Source organism: Miniopterus natalensis, chromosome 2 (assembly GCF_054644295.1).
Source record: "Miniopterus natalensis isolate mMinNat1 chromosome 2, mMinNat1.hap1, whole genome shotgun sequence".
Classification (NCBI taxonomy): Eukaryota; Metazoa; Chordata; class Mammalia; order Chiroptera; family Miniopteridae; genus Miniopterus; species Miniopterus natalensis.
Window position 1 is genome coordinate 186,680,985 of NC_142082.1, and position 17,318 is coordinate 186,698,302.

Below are 17,318 nucleotides of genomic sequence, written 5' to 3' on the forward strand. Positions count from 1 at the left end.
CCGCAGCCGCGCGGGAGCCCGCCGCCCAAGCCCGGGCCCGCGGTGAGTGCGCGGACGGAGACGGCTCCGCCTCAGCCGCGAGCTCGCGTCTGGCGCGGCCGTCGTGGCGCCGTCGGGGCCGAGCCGGACCGGGCCTGGCGGGGCCGGGTTTGGGGGTCAGGGGGGCGGACCCCGGGACGGGCCCCCGCGGACCTGTCTGCGCCGGGCAGGGGCCGGGCAGGGGCCAGGCGGACGCGGCCTCCGGGGGCCTGGACCCCGCCCGGGCCGCCGACTGGGCCGCGGTGCCTGCAGCGCCCGCCGGCCCCGGCCCCGCTGACAGCTGGCGAGCGGATGCCCGGCCGGCCGGTCGCCCCGGGGCGCGTCTTCCGGGCAGCGGGGTTTGTGGACGAAACACCTGAAGTGGTGAAAGTTGCGCGGCCCGGGGCGCGGAGGGCGCCCTCGCAGGGGCGCCGCCGCGGTGACGGGCGGGCGGCGGGGTCTGCGCGGCGGGCGCGGGGCCGGAGCGGACGGAAGTCGCCCGGGAGGAGCGGTGCCCGGTGGGGCCGCGGGCCGGGCGGCCGGGCGGCTCCCGCGGCCGAGACAGGTGCGCACCGGGTCTCCCCGCGGCGCCCGCCGCCCGCGCCGTGCGGTGTTTCCGGGCCTTTCCTGCGGACGCCTTCCGTTCCCACCGGCGCTGCAGGACGGGCGCCCGGGCCCTGCTTGGGCGTCGCGGGAGGCGGAGGGGACGGGCCGTTATAGCCCAGGCTCCTGAAGCTGTTGGGTTGTCGTTGTGCTTCTGGGCCTGACCGTTCGCCTTCAGTTAATAAAAAGGTGCCCAGGCCGGTGACGTGGGTGGGTCGGGCGCCTGGCCGCGGACCACAGCGTCTCCGGCTCGATTCCGGTGCAGGGCGTGTGCCTGGGTTGCAGGTTCTGTCCCTGGCCCTGGGAGGAAACCATTCGGTGTGTCCGTCACGTCGCTTCTCTCCCCTGCCCTCTGAGCGGCAGCGGGAAAAGCGTCCTCCGGGGAGGATTAAGAGCAGCCGCCCGCGCTGTCCCCGTACCGGGCGACACTCAGCAGACACCGCACCCCGGGGACAAGGGCCTGCGGAGCCGGGGCTTCAGGGGGAGCTTCTCCTGCTCGTGAAACAGGGAAGTCGTTTTGGAGTTAACTGTGATCAGACCAAGTGCATGGTTTTAAAAATTCCAGTTTAGACTTTGATGACGCCAGTGTGCAAAATAAAGCAAGGGCATCCTTGTGACTTCTTATATAGAAATATTAATTTTTGATGTTTTCTCAATAACTGATAAAATTAGGAGACTAGAAAGGATTTAGTAAGAGTTTTGGGGGGGGCTTTTAAGTGCTATGAATCAGCCAGATTTCAATTATGAATTAATTTCAGTTACTAGCAAAGTTGTCTTGGGAGAGGAAGCTGCTTAGGAGTTTGACTGCTCAGGGTTTCTGTTGTGATGTCCATGAGGAATGGGCCAACTGCAGTCCCTAGATTATATCTGCTTGTGGATTTACAGTTTCTCAGGAAAAGCTCTAGAGCATGTTAGAGATATTCTGTGAATCTGCAAAGTTTCAAAGGACACAGTCCATGTCCTGTATTGGTTATAACTGTGATGAGTTGGGAGCCCTTCTCACTCATCACCTGGAACACTTCCTTTCTGTCATCTGCAGGATGCCATTTCTCCAAGGAGCTTTATTCTGTTTTAGGGCAGAAAGGTGCTTAGAAACCAAGAGCTAGGTGTCCTATGTGTTCACAGTGTTCATCTATAGTACCTGCTGTGAGCACCTCTCTGGTGGACAGAGCTAGGAAACGTACTTTTCAATATCCTTAGTTCATATTCATATTTTCAGTACAAATTTAAAATTACATGGTTTTACGTAACTTCTTTGATTTTTAAAATTTGTATCTTTTTTCTGTCCTGTAAATCTTTTTTTTTTTTTAATCCTTACCCGAGGATATTTTTTCCCATTTTTTTGTTGTTGTTTATTTTTGTTTTAGCAAGTGGGAGGGAAGAAGAGAGGAGAGAAAGAGAAACATCTGTGTGAGAGAGAGACACATCAATTGGTTACCTCCCGCAGGTGCCCAGACGGGCCAGGGATCAAACCTGCAATCTAGGTACATGCCCTTGGACTGAAATTGAACCCACAGCCTTTTGGTTCTCAGGCCAGTGCTCTAACCACTGAGCAACACTGGGCTATCCTGAAAATCTTGATTCCTAATGCCACTGGCATAATTGCTTGTTTTATGCTAAAATATACATATAATAGATTGCTAGCTTACAATCCTATGTTACTACTACTAATGAAACTACTTAGTGTTTTTGTTTTTAAGTTCTTTTTGTCCTTAATTTATACAGTTGACCCTGAACAATACAGGGGTTAGGGGCCCTAGCCCCCATGCAGTTGAAAATCTATATATATATATACTGTTGGATTTCCCAAGAATTTAGTTAGCCCTTGGTATCCGCAAGAGATTGGTTTCAGGACCCCCTGCAGATGCTCAGTTCCCCTTTATAAAATAGCATAGAACAACATATACAATTGCTCTCTGCATCCGGGGACTCCTAACTACAGATCCGAAACAGTAGTAAAGGTAATTATTGAAAAAAATCCACGTATAAGTGGACCTGCACTGTTCAAACCCATGTTGTTCAGTCCTCTTGTCCTGCTTAGGATGAAATGAAATACCATGTTTTAAAGCCTTTGATGAATATTTTTTTGTTTGTGCTTATGTTCCCTGTTTGATATACAATTAGGTTTATTTGGTTTGAATTTGGAATTTTTAAAGTTTTATATTTATGTACAAAATAATTACATGGCTCAAAGTCAAAATTACAGGAGATGTGATCAGGAATCTAACGCCCATCCCAGTCTCCACTTTTTATAGGTAGCCATTTTTATTTCCGCTTCATCCTGCAAAAATAGGCCTGCACACACCTGTGCTGTCCTTTCTTTCCCTCCTGTCTTTCATAACAGGTTGCTGGTAACATTTACACTTGTGTGTCCTGCTTCTTTGTTCAACATGCCTGTGAATGTGTCAGTCTGTAGAGATGGTGTTGGAGTGGTTTTTCAACCCTTGGCTGTGGAATGCCGCCAGGACTAATCCTGGGCAGATGTTTTTTACTTGGTGAGGACCATGGTCAGGTCTGTTTCTAGCCTGGGATTGCTGAGTTCATGGTAAATGTAAGGCCCTCCGTGTGGGTGTGGTCCCAGTGGGCCCTTGTCAGCACTCTTCACAGCCTCACAAAGGATGTCAAGCTTGTAGATCTTTGCCAGTCTGACCCAGTGAGACCTGGTATCTTGGTGTAGTTTTTATGTAGTGTGCTTCCATTTGAATGAAAAATGGAAAAATGGACCTTACTAAATTGCATATATTTAGTAGTCAAAGCGTTTGAGATCATTAAATGAAAGGTGCTCATTGTGTTGGTGAGCTCTGATCAAGCACTGCCTGGCTGAGAACGAAGCCCCGCCCATGAAATTCATCCCCCCCCCCCCCCCCCCCACTTCTGTGTCATAGTAGTTTGGGAGACAGCTTCTTTAATTCTTTAAGCAAAAAATAACGGTAGGTTGTCGAACAAGTCAGAACACACATCTGAAGTGAAGAGTATTCTATACATTTTATTTTCTCTGGCCTATGGAAAGGATCCTCCAGTTAGCTACCTTTACTCTTAGGTGTTTTTGTCTTTTGAAACTAAAAAAGTAAAACAAATTCCAGAACTTTTTGGTTTTGGTTGCTTCCTTTGTACCCCTCATCCTCCTGCAGACTCTAGTCATCATTTAGGATTGCCATGCTCACAACTACAACTAGTATGAGTGTAACAGTGTTTTTTTTAATTGCTGTAGTTTGTGGCATCAGAGTGGCCTCCAGCTGTAAAGAGACAGATTCTCTCCTGTCCTGGGAGGTCAGGGTTGCAAGCAGCAGTGACTAGGTTTGTTCTGGAAAGATTCTGATTGTCATTGGTTGCCCTGTTTTATGTTCATGCTGATTGATTTTATTTTAAACTAATTTTGTTTGTTGGAGAATCAGAACCGTGGAATGCACTGTAAATAGGGACCCTCATCCTTCAAGGCCAGAGGTTCCTCTTCAGCACTTTGGGTAGGGGCAGAACCTAACTGTTCTCCACACATACATAAAATCACCAGAATGCCACAGGGACTTAATTCTTTCTTGGTTGAAAACGAAAGCCAGCATGCTTTTTCCTTTTTAATTGGTGCTGAAATAGAAAAACATGATTTTGTTTAGTAGTAGATTGCTAGAGCGAGTGATAGCGTTGGTCCTAAAATAGAAATACATTACTGTTTATTAAATATAAAATAATATGTGCAAAAATAGTCAAGCAGTAGAGAAATATGTAAAATAAAAGTGGAATTCTTTCATAATTACTGTCCCCTGTCAGACACGTGTTCATGTATGGGTGCGTGTACGCCCCGTGTGGTCCTGCCCAGCCTTCTGGTACGCAGTGAGGCCCCCTCCTGCTGGGGTGCTCCTGGGCTTGCGTGACTGTGCCCAACGCCTCAACGTGTGCAGAGGATGCACATCTCAGTGAACTGTCACCTGGTGAGAAAGGTGATGTCACCCTGTGATCTCCCATTCCTCCCCCTTCTCAAAGTTGACCCATCTCCTGGCTTCTGCCCCTGGGGCCGTGCCCTGTGTGCTGGAGTCTAGTTTCTTTTGCCCATTGTCCTGTTGTTGCATATAAGGGTAGCTTGTTCATTTTTACTGGTTTGTGATTGCCCATTGCTTACATATCTGGAGTCAGTAGGTGGGTTTTGGCCACTGAACACAGCCGTGAATGTTTGTGCTTGTCTTTTGCTGCCTGTATACAAGCATTTATGCCAGGCATGTTCCTGGGATGGACACGGTGATCCCATGTGTAGGGTTCTGTTTCCCAAGGTCGTCGCGAATGCTTCTTCAGGCTCGTTATCCCTTCCTCCTGCAAACCTTCACCAGCACCCTGCATCGTCAGGAATGCATGCACGTGCTCATGTGCGTGTGGGCGTGTGTGTGCGCATGTGCGCGTGTGGGCATGCATGTGTTTAGCCATTTTACAGGCTGTACATTGCTGTGGCTTTGTGTTTCCTTGATTTTTAATGAGGTAGAAGCACGTTTCCATACACTTATTGGCCTCTTTTATGAAGTGCTTGTTCAGGATTCTTACTCTTTTTTTTAAGTCTTCTACTCTGAAACTTGTGGGTTTTTTAATCACTTATTAGTGTTTCTTAGAGAACATATTTTATTTTTTTTAAGTTTCTTAATTTTAATGTGGACAGATTTACCCATCTTCCCTCAATGATTAGTCCTATTTTGCTCTAAATCACGGTTATAAGGATTGTTTCCTGTATTCTTTATTCTTTTGCCTTTAGTGGACCATCTACCTGGAGTTGGCTTGGGGGATTGCATGAGCTACAGGGTCAACAGGTGTCATTTGTTCCATAGGGAGATCTGATTGTCCTGGCACCATTTACTTAAAAGACCCTCCTTCCTGCTCTGCAGTGTCTCAGGCATGAAAGCCCTGGTGCCTGCAGCCGTGTGCCGGCAGTTCCTGGACGCTCTGGTCTGTGCTTTGGTCCATTAGCCTCTGGCACCATCATGCCCTCCTTAATGTAGTTTCATGAGGGCTTTTAAAAAGCTTTATATATATATAAATAAAATTTTTCTTTATTGGTTTTAGAGAAAGAATGAGAAACATCGTTTTTTTGTGTGCCACCGATCTGTGCATTCACTATTGATTCCTGTATGTGCCCTGACCAGGGATCAAATCCCCAGCCTTGGTGCATCAGGATGACGCTCCAACCAGCCGAGCTACCCAGCTTTATTTTGAAATACAACACAGATACAGAAACTGCAAAAACAATTGTATAGCTTAAGGAGTTATTATAAGGTGGACATTTTCATAACCATTCTTGGGTCAAGAAAGAAAATTCTGTCAGCTCTCCAGAATCCTGCCACGTGTCCTGTCCCAGTCAACTCTCCCTCCCTCCTTCCTGACCAAAGTAACTGCTGACCTCACTTTTATGACAGTTGCTCTCACTTTTCTTCACAGTTTCACGAGTGAATTGTGCACCTCCACGTAGGAAAGTGTTGCCTGGTTCTGTGACACGTTAGTCTCTTACCATCTCGCCTACCTCCATGGGCATTATTTGTGGAGGAGGCCCTGTGGGTGGGCCCATGTGCCTCAGTCTAGATTTGCTGATTGTGGCCCTCTGGTGGGTGCGACATGTTCCTGTGTCCTTGGTTCCCCGCAAGTCGGTAGTTGGTCTAAAGGCTTGTTCAGATTCAGGTCTGAGCTCTGGTGAGTCCCCTGCATGGGGGTGTGGTGGTGTTCCATCAGGGGGCACAGGTGGGGGGGGGGCATCTCTTTTTGGTGTTGGCAGCAGTGAAGCACAGGCCTGCATGCGCTCCTCCACGAGAAGCTGTGAAACGGGAAGTTCTGGTTGAGTTCCTGAGGCTGCCTCGTGTATGAGCTGGGCCTCCAGGAAGAGAAACCTGCCCTGACCTACTGTTTGGTTATTGAGCGCTGATGCTCCTGTAGCACACTGAAGATCAGAGTTTAATCCTTTCTCTTTGTCAGGTTTCAAAATAACCATTTTTCTATCATCCTCCCAAAGTGACCAGCTGATTTTATTTTGATATGAACTCATAGACTTAACACATTGGATGGGTTTTAAGCCGTGACCTCACTGTCTGTAAGACATTCAGTGTTTAGTCTGTGAATTGGTTCTTTCAGAGGTTAGCTGCAGGCTTTTTAGTTCCTAAAATGTGTGCGCTTTCTGATAGCAAAAGCGAATGAAATTGATCGCAGGGAGTTCAGCTTTGCTGATTATAGCAGCTGCAGGTGCCTCCAGTACACTGCTTGGTGGGTGAGGCCTCAACCCTAGCCCAAACCAACCTCTGTATACTGTTGCAGGGTTTTTCTGTGTTCCTCCATCCCTTTATTAATAGACCATTTGCATTTAAATTCCTATCTTTATTTGTTCCTTATTTTCCGGTTTTGGGGTATTTTCATTATGTAAGCGGATTGTAAAAGAAGTCAAGGAACCAGCTTTTCTATTTTATTTTACCACTACGGAATTTTCTTCTATGCATATTGAGGCTGATATGTCCCTGGCACTACAGGTTTGAAATGTATAATTCAGTTAAGTGCTTGACCTGATTTCATCTTTTGTAGGCAATGCAGAAGGACCATCATGATGGTAGCAATCCTGTTTCCAGGGCAACAAGCAAGTCTACACAATGTGAAGTTACCACTCCTGGAGAGCAGAGGTCTGCACCCTGAGACGATGTGCTCCTGAGTTACATCTTCTGTTTTCCAGTAACATTTGCAATTAGCCATATTTGTAAACATCGCGAAAGATAAAATTATTTTGAAAACCCTGAAGATAATGTACATTTGGGGGCACAACTGAGCGTTTGGATTATTTTTTACCAACCTGAGAGATCAACATGATGACACAGCCAGAGCAGTGATGGTGAGTCATGGAGGATAACCAGGAAACCCACCCCAAAGGGGACGGTGATTTAGTTTCTGATGAAATAAATTTTAAAACAGAAGAGAAAGAGGATGGAATTCCAAATCACAGCTTGGAAAGAATGGACTTTAAAATTGAACAGGAGGACAGGAAGGTAGCTGACAGTGGTGATGAACAGGCAGAGATCAGAGAAGTGAGCTACAGCTGCAAGCCCCCAGGGAAGTGTTTGCCCCCCGACCATGAGGACGACTATGGGGCCCTGTTCTCGCAGTACAGCAGCACGCTGTACGACGTCGCCATGGAGGCTGTGACGCAGAGCCTCCTGTCCAGCCGCAACATGAGCTCCAGGAAGAAGTCCCCAGCCTGGAAACATTTTTTCATATCTCCACAGGACAGCACAAAGGCAGTGTGTGTGTACTGCATGAAGGAGTTCAGCCGTGGCAAAAACGAGAAGGATCTGAGCACAAGCTGCCTCATGCGTCATGTGAGGAGGGCGCACCCCACAGTGCTTATCCAGGAAGAGGGCAGTGTGTCTGCCTTGGCCTCCCTCTCCTCCCCTGCACTGCTGCTCCCACCACAGCCCTCATCTGTTGGAGACCTGGGCACCATACTGTCACCCATCAAACTTGTCCAGAAAATGGCCTCCAAGATCCCATCTCCTGAGCAAGTGACGGAGGAATCTGTGTCTGTCGTGTCTTCTGAAGAGGTCTCCTCTGACTTGTCCATCTCTGAGAAGTACAGCCAGGAAGAAGTCCTGGTGGGGCCACCCGCTCCCCTCCCCACTCCTCAGTATGATGACACTGCAGAGAACAGGCCAGAGAAGAGCCTTCCTCTTCCAAAGAGCACCTCTGGGTCCCGAAGGTGGTCCGCTGTCTGGAAGCACTTCTACCTGTCCCCTCTGGACAGCTCCAAGGCCGTGTGCATTCACTGCATGAGTGAGTTCAGCAGAGGGAAGAACGGGAAGGACCTGGGTACCAGCTGCCTCATCAGGCACATGTGGCGAGCACACCGTGCCATTGTGCTGCAGGAGAAGAGCGGGGGTGCAACCATGCCTTCCCCCACCCTGCTGCACGCACTCCCACCTCCCGAGAGAGGTCCAGGCTGTGTGTCCTCATCACCAGGGAAGGCGGTCCAAGAGTCCCCCTTGGAATCCTCCTCCCCACACCAACCACCCGAGACCCTGCAGGCACGTCTGAACCCTGGGGATGTGCTGATGGAAGATGCTGTGCTGTCCTCTGATGATTTTGGCGAGGCCTCCCTGGTGTCCTCTCCTGAGAAGCAGCAGGGTGATGAGTCGAGCCCTCACCTGGTGGAGCCTGGTGCTATATTCCAGCAGAATAAAAAGGTGATGAAGAGACTGAAGTCGGAGGTTTGGCATCACTTTTCGCTAGCCCCCATGGACAGCCTGAAGGCTGTGTGCAGACACTGCGGCTGTGTCATCAGTCGGGGGAAGAAGGGTGATGTCGGGACCAGCTGTTTGATGAGACATCTCTACAGACGCCACCCAGAAGTCGTTGGGAACCAGAGGGGCTTCCTGGGGGCTAGTTTGGCAAATCCTCCATACACCACCTTGGCGTCCACAGCAGGTTCCTCCTCCAAGGTAACTGACTTGCCAACAGTGGTCACAAAAAGCAGCCCAGTTCTATTTCCCACTCACAGTAAAAAGACCTCCAAGCTGTGGAATCATTTTTCTGTCTGCTCTGCGGACCCCACTAAAGTCATGTGCTTGCACTGTGGCCGGACAATAAGCAGGGGGAAGAAGCCAACCAACCTGGGCACCAGCTGTCTTCTGAGGCATTTACAGAGGTTCCACAGCAGTGTGCTCAAGACCGACGTCCCCACGACCACGCTACCCTCTTCTGCAGGAGTCTGTGTGCCCCTGAGTGCAGGATTGTCAAGAGCCTCCTCCTTTGATGACACTAATGAGAAGTTTTATGATTCTCATCCAGTTGCCAAAAAGATAACGAGTCTCATAGCTGAAATGATTGCACTTGACCTTCAGCCATATTCTTTTGTAGACAATGTTGGCTTTAACAGGCTGCTCGAATACTTGAAACCTCAGTACTCTTTGCCCTCCCCTTCCTACTTTTCCAGGACAGCTATTCCTGGGATGTACGAAAATGTGAAACAGATCATTATGTCACACCTTAAGGAGGCTGAGAGTGGTGTGGTCCACTTCACGTCTGGAATATGGATGAGTAACCAGACCCGAGAGTACCTGACACTCACTGCTCACTGGGTCACCTTTGAGTCATCGGCCTGGCTGCACTGTGAGGACCACCACTGCTCAGCACTGTTAGACGTGTCACAGATTGACTGTGACTATAGCGGCAACAGCATTCAGAAGCAGCTGGAATGTTGGTGGGAGGCCTGGGTGACATCCACTGGCCTTCAGGTTGGCATTACCGTGACCGACAATCCCAGCATAGGAAAGACGCTGAATGAAGGGGAGCACTCCTGTGTGCAGTGCTTCAGTCACACAGTGAATCTCATTGTCAGTGAGGCCATTAAAAGTCAGAGAATGGTCCAGAATTTACTTAGCATTGCTCGGAAGTTGTGTGAGAGGGTGCTTCGCTCACACGAAGCAAAGGAGAAATTGGCAGAGCTGCAGAGGGAGTATGAATTACCACCACACCATCTTATTCAGGATGTTCCGTCCAAATGGAACACGTCCTTTCATATGCTCGAACGGCTCATTGAACAGAAGAGAGCAATTAACGAGATGTCCATTGAGTGTAATTTCAGAGAACTGATCAGCTGTGACCAGTGGGAGGTCATGCAGTCTGTGTGTCACGCGCTGAAGCCCTTTGATGCTGCAAGTCGGGAGATGAGCAGCCACATGTCCACCCTCAGCCAGGTCATCCCCATGATCCACATCCTGAACAGGAAAATCGAGATGCTGTTTGAGGAGACCATGGGCATCGACACCATGCTGAAGTCTCTGAAGGAAGCCATGGTGAGCCGTCTCTCCGCCACCCTCCATGACCCCAGGTACATCTTTGCTACACTGTTGGACCCTCGTTACAAAGCCTCTCTGTTCTCTGAGGAGGAGGCAGAGCAGTACAAGCAGGATTTAATCAGGGAACTAGAAATGCTGAATTCTACCTCAGAGGACACACCTGTCTCCAATGGGTGTGATCCAGGCTCCCCATCGAGAGACTCCAGTGGGGATGACAGCTTGTGGTCTCTCATGGCCAAGATCAAAAAGAAAGACCCAAGAGAAAAGGCGAAGGTGCCTGAGGCCATGGTGCTTTCCTACCTGGAGGAGGAGGTGCTTGAACACAGCTGTGACCCACTCACCTACTGGAACCTAAAGAAGTCTGCCTGGCCGAGCCTCTCAGCCTTGGCTGTCAGGTTTTTGGGCTGTCCCCCAAGTATCGTCCCTTTGGAAAGGCTGCTTAGCACACCCACTGAGAATGGTAGCTTTGGCCAGTCCAGGCTGATGATGGAACATTTTGAAAAACTTATCTTTTTGAAAGTGAATCTTCCCTTAATATACTTTCAGTATTGAAATCACAATGGAGCTACCAAGCTAAAGATGTTGTTGCTCATTAGGCACCAGCTGGTTGTCATGGCCGGTGGCTGGCACCAGTTGGAGCCAAGGAGGACATCATACCAGGCACTCTCAGGTCCAGGCTGAGTTCCTTTCCAGTCTCACCATAATGTCTACATGTGCCTTACTCCTAGTCCTTCAGGCCAGATACCACTGTGTTTTTTATGAAGCCACTAGAGCAAGCTTGACTTGTCAATTATACAATACGATGATTAGGTTTTAGTCCACAACTGTAAAGTTTTTTAAAAGCTGTGGGTTGTCCTGGCCCTTGTCCTGGGAGCACTCCCAAGCCTGTCCCCTTTCTTCTTTCTCCTTCTCAGGTGTGCATATCCTAAACTCTAAGGAATCCCATGAGATGTAACCAGGGGAGCAGTGCGCAGTGGCATCTAGTCCCAACTGATGTCCTGAACCTGTCTCCAAGAACACCTTTCTGTGATTTCCCAGTGAGCCAAAGCAGCGCCATCTGTTCCCTCTCTGGTTGCTTCTATTCTAAGCCCTTCCTTGTTTCACTGTCCCCAGCTTTAATAAACATACTGTCAAGATGATAAAAGCTGGGGTTAGTAATTTGTTATTCTAGAGTGACAGAGTAGATGTAAACAATTTTATTCTTTAGGTTTTTTATTATATTATGTAAAAACAACAAATCAGGTACTGTATTTTAGTCAAAAATTGCTTGAATTATAACAGAACAGCCTTTGTGGCTGTCAAATGAAATCTGTAAATAGGAGGTGGAGTAGAAGCCATCCTGACTGAGCAGTTTTTATCTGCAGCTCTAACATATGTGAGGAGTGCAGAGAATGTTCTGGACGATACTGTTCAGTAGGACAGAGAGTGGCATTTGAAGACAAAACTAAACTTAGATGTTTCATGGAATATCAGTCACATGGTGGTTGGTAAGAAGAACTTCCCCATGTTCTGTTTTTGTCTTGAGGTTTCACATGGTCAGTTAACTGGGAGATGTCCTGACTATTTATAAAGCGCTCCTTGCTGCCTGTTGTCCAGCCAGTGGACAGCATGAGATGTTTACAGCAGTTCTGGTGATTGAACCTCCATGCCTCTGACTTAGTGTCTCTACACTTGAAGCCATCTTTTGAAATGTGTGTATTGCTTCCATTTGGTCAAATCACGTATGAAATTCCTTTTAGAAGAAGTGGCTTATTAACAGGGAAGGAGTCGTAAGAATAGCCTTAGGTGTTTAGATTTTTTTATATTACAAAAGACTCAGCCATCACGGGTATTTTAGAGTCCCAGGGACATCAGGATGAAGTGGTGTCAGTTGTCAGATTCTTTTAACAGTAATATGTCTTCAGAGTTTTTGCTACAACATCTAGAAAGTGATGCATTTTTAATTTCACACCAATTAAGTATGCTGGGTGAAACAAGTCACTCATTGCCTGTGACCTTTTAGAAAAGTTGTTGTCTCATCAAAATACTGTACCTATTATTAATCTCACTTTGCATTGACTATGTTTTAGTGTATTTATAAACGGGGAACTCAGTTTCTGAAATTAAACTTTTTATTTGCAATTTTCTACTGTTAGAGAACACTGGCTCTTTCTTCTTAGGACGATAAAATAGTCATCCTCCTTGGGGGCCAATATACATGGAAACCACAGTCATGCAGCCATTGGATTTTCACCTTAGCTCCGGGTAGGACACAAGAGAGGTGATGATGTCGTTCTTACAAAAGCGTTTCTGAGATGGTGTTGACTTGTGTTCAGAGTGAGTGCTGTGCCACATGTGGTGCCTGAACAGAAGAGCCTGAAGGCAGCCTGGCTGTTGTCTTTGTCATGTAGCCTGTCCCCTGGATTGCTGTGCACATGCCCAAGACCAGCCTCTGTTTTCAAGGCCCAGGGAGCACTCATCAGGGACACATTAGTGAATCATGCTGACATGGTTTTCCCATGACATATATGAGGAGTCCTACAATTGTGTGCTTAAGGCGATACTACCTGTAAAGACTTCCCCAGTTTGGGCCCGCCGGGCGCAGCTCAGTGGTTGAGCATTGACCTAGGATCCAGGAGATCAAGGTTCGATTCCCAGTCAGGGCACATGCCCAGGTTGCAGGCTCGATCCCCAGCAGGGGGCGTGCAGGAGGCAGCCCATGAATGGCTCTCTCATCACTGATGTTTCAACTCTTTCTCTCCCTCTCCCTTCCTCTCTCTGAAATCAATGAAGATATATATATATATAAAATAAAATAAAAATACTTCCCCAGTTTGGAATCCAGGCTATCATTAGTCGTCCCTGTGCTGAGTCTACTGAGGTCCAGGAATTGAGTCCAAAAGGCCTGAGTAGATGTCATGGAGATCTAGTGTTGGGCTCATGACTTTCCTTAAGGGAGAGTCCATTAGCCTGTTATCTGGGGCTTCTAGTAGCCCTTCCTCACAAGATTTGGCAGGGCAAGGCCGTGGGTGGCCTTCTGGCTGGAGGACCTGGGCTCTCACTGGGCACCCACCTGAACTTAACTGGGAAATGTTTCCTTGAATGGTCCATACACCTGGTACTGGGCTGATGCTTTGAGTTTTTCAGGTCTCTAAACTGCTCTGCCTCCAGTTTACCAGTCACAAGCTGGGGCCCCCTGACCCTCAGGGTTCTGTGGGCCACACGAGGCTGTGTGTGTGCTCAGTGCCATGTGGCATTTCCCAAGCTCATGTCAGAGATAGGCATTGACCCACTTTCTTACTCTGTATTCACACTTCAAGGGTTCAACTTAGGTTTCCACAGTAGGGGAGGGTACATTGCGTAAGGACAGTGAGCTGTGGAACAGCAATGTGGCCAAGGACTAGGCCAGCCCATTCTGTGCCAGAACTCTGCTCTTCCCTGTCCATCCCCTGCACAAACTGGGACTGGCTTCAGTGTGATGCCTCCTGGTCCCTGTACCAGTTTGGTGCTGCCCCCAACAGACTTGCACCAGCCTATGGAGGTGCCCAGGCAGCCCTGGTCCAGTCATCTTTGGGTTGCAGAGGAGGTGGCAGCTTTCACAGGACTCCCAGAGTTGAGGAGTTGTCGGTAGAGTGCTATGTTCCCTTGCCAACCTGCAGCCCTGCTTGTCTCTAGGTTCTATTTGAATGGTGACATCTGAGGATTCCCCCTAAAGCAGGTCAGTACAGAGTACCTGGCAGTCTGTCCCATTATTCCCCCTTTATGCTGGCCCAGAATCTTGTTAGAGTGAACACAAGCCATGCCCCTTGGAGCTGATCATCTCGGCTAGGCCCACTGCACCCATGGCATAGTTAAACTTGCTGCTTGTTTGCCTTTGGTTTCCTTTGTGTGCTGTCTACAGTACCCAAGGTAAGGCACAAAAATGACATAAGACAATTAAGTTTATGCCTCTGGCTGATCTTGGCACAGAGATGGCCTACAATAACAATATAAAAAATACTAACAAAAATCAGAAAACTGGGGAGGGGGAAGAATCTGATTTGCAGAGTTATCACATCCCTAGATTTAAATGTCCATTTTCAACACATAATCTGAAGGTATACAAAGAAACAGTAAAGCATGGCCCATTCAAAGAAAAAATAAATCAAGAGGAACTGATCCTGAAAAAGACCTGATGGCAGATCTACTGAAAGACTTTAAAGCAACTGTCTTAAAGGTAATTGAAGATTGCTGGCCAGTGTGTTTCAGCTGTTGGAGCATTGCCCCGTGCACCAGTAGTTTGCAGGTTCGATCCATGATAGGTGTGCATGCAGGAGGAAATCGATGTTTCTTGATCTCTCCTCCCTCCCCCTCTCTCTAGAATCAATTAAAAACACCAAATAACATATCTTCGGGTGAGGATTAAAAACCAGGTAAGTGCTTAAAGATCTAAAGGAAGATATGCTGGAAATCAAGAAAATGATGTGTAAACAAAATGAAAATATCAATAACAAAAGAAAACCTGAAAAGAAACCAGAAAGATATTTCAAGGTGAAAAGAATAACTGAAATGGAAAATTCACTAGAGGGATTCAAAGACAGAATCAAACAGAAAGAATGGCAAACTTCAAGATAGGATAACTGAAATTATTGAGTCTGAGAAACAGAAGTAATGAAGAGGAAAGGAAAGGAAAAGGAGCATAAGGGACCTGTGGGACATTAGGAAGCAAACCAATGTATGCATTGTGGGAGTTCCATAAAGAGAAGAGAAAGAAAGGGGCAGAGACACTGTGAACAGATAATGACCAAAAATAAAATACATTAATAAAAACATCCAAGAAGCTGAATGAACATTAAGATGGACTGAAAAAAACACAAACAAACAACCCCACATTGGGACACATTATATAACCAAATTGTCAAAAGACAACTGAATCTGGAAAGCATCAAAAGAAGTGATTAAATCACATACAAGGAATCATAAAATGATCAGCAGATTTCTCATCACAAATCTTGGTGACCAGGAGACAGTGGGCAAATACTTTGTCAACCAAAAATCATATCTAGCAAAACTTTCCTTCAAAAGGGATAAATTAAGACATTCCCAGGTGAGCAAAAGCTAAGGAGTTTGTGACCACTAGACCTGCTCCTCCCAGAAACGCTCAGGCGAGTCCTGCAGGGTCCAATGGAAAGACATGAGAAGACGTGTGAAGAAATAAAGTGTTCAGAAAATGTAAATACAGGGGCAATTATAAAAGCTAGTCTTACTGTAACAGTGCTTTTGTAACTCCACTTTTTGTTTTCTGCATATTTAAGAGACTGATACATTTAAAAAACAATTACTTCTGGTTTGGGGTCCTCAGTAAGAAACTTTCAAGTCACCTCTCCATCCTAACAGGTGAAAAGCAGGACAAACTGAAACATCAGCCACTCTTTCTGGGATCTGTAAGAGACAGGAGGACATGGCAAACCCCTGCTATCAAGACTGGAGAGACAGGTGAACACAAGTCATCATGGCTTCCTGGAGCAGAGTCATGGGCAGAAACCGCCAGGGGAACCTGTGCCCCAGGTTCTCTAAACCATAGGTGGTGAATTTCTGGAGGGTCAGCATGAACTCTGCTGAGAGTTAAATACTCCAAGGAGACCCAGTCATACAGGCCCCACACTATGACATGATTTTCCTCCAGGAGCATGAGCAGGTCCCCACAGCAAATGGCAGAGACAAGTCCCCTCATGCTTCCAGCAAGAGGAAGGGAAAGGGACCACTTAAAGATACCAGAGTAGCCATGGCTGCTGTGGTTCAGTGGTTAGAGCATCAGCCCATGCAGTGAAGGGCTGCGGGTTTGATTCCTGGTCAAGGGCACATACCTGGGTTGCACGTTCGTCCCCTGCCCCGGTCGGGTATGGGAGGCAACCAATCTGTCTCTCACATCGATGTTTCTCTTACTCTCCCCATTCCCCCTCCCTTCCACACTCTCTAAAAAAAAAAGGAAAAATATCCTCAGGTAAGGATTAACAACAAAAGACACCATGGTAGACTTCCAGTCTAGATGGTGGCATAGGGAAACCCCAGTACTCACATCCTCCCACAACCATCTCAGAATTTTGACTGACCTGTAGAACCACTGTCACTGAGAATCGCCTGAAGTCTGGCTGAATGGAAGGTCCTACAAAGTAGGGAACTGAACAAGCCACACCAAGCCTGGTAGTAACGGCAGAGCTGCACAGTGGGCTGGTCCCACCCCAATGTGGCTGTTTAATATCAGGAGGGATGCCCGGCCAGCATGGCTCAGAGGTTGAGCATCAACCTACAATCCAGGAGATCCCAGTTACATTCCCGGTCAGGGCAGATGCCCAGGTTTCAGGCTCGCTCTCCAGCAGGGGGCATGCAGGAGGCAGCCGATCAATGACTCTCTCATCATTGACGTTTCTGTCTCTCTCCCTCTCCCTCTTTTTCTCTAAAATCAATAATAACATATTTTTAAAAAATAAAATTGGGATATATCTGCTCCTGGAGCATAGGTTGATGCTCAGCCACTGAGCCATGCTGGCTGGGCCTAATTAAAGAATTTTTAGAACGTGAGAGGAAAACGACCAAGTATCCAAAGGAGATTGGACAAGAGATGTGAGCAGTCAATTCACAGAACAGAGAGCCCTTGAAGCTGTGAGAAGGTACCAACCTCGCCCCCAGGGAAGGAAGAGCACAGCTATTGTGAGACACCACTGCTCACCCCCTAGGCTGGCAAGTTGACTTTCAGCCCCAGGCCACCCTGTGAAGAGGAATCTGGCAGGACTGAGCCAAGCTAACAGGCACTGACCCTGAAGCACCCACCCAGCACCCCAGCACTAGGAACTTACCCTGAAGATGCCCTTTGATCCATATGAAAGCACAAATGCCTACCGTTAGTCGCTGCAGGATCATCTGAAGTTTGAAAATAGTGGC

General features: G+C 47.8%; 1 protein-coding gene across 1 annotated transcript; it reads left to right on the plus strand.

The window, feature by feature from the left end:
* Nucleotides 1-12,544, plus strand: LOC107536071 (zinc finger BED domain-containing protein 4). The gene is made up of 2 exons (XM_087814991.1): nt 1-42; nt 7,159-12,544. Exon 2 carries the CDS (start codon nt 7,467-7,469, stop codon nt 10,968-10,970), a length of 3,504 nt encoding a protein of 1,167 aa, XP_087671117.1. The 5' UTR covers nt 1-42; nt 7,159-7,466; the 3' UTR covers nt 10,971-12,544.
* The last annotated feature ends 4,774 nt before the right edge of the window (nt 12,545-17,318 follow it).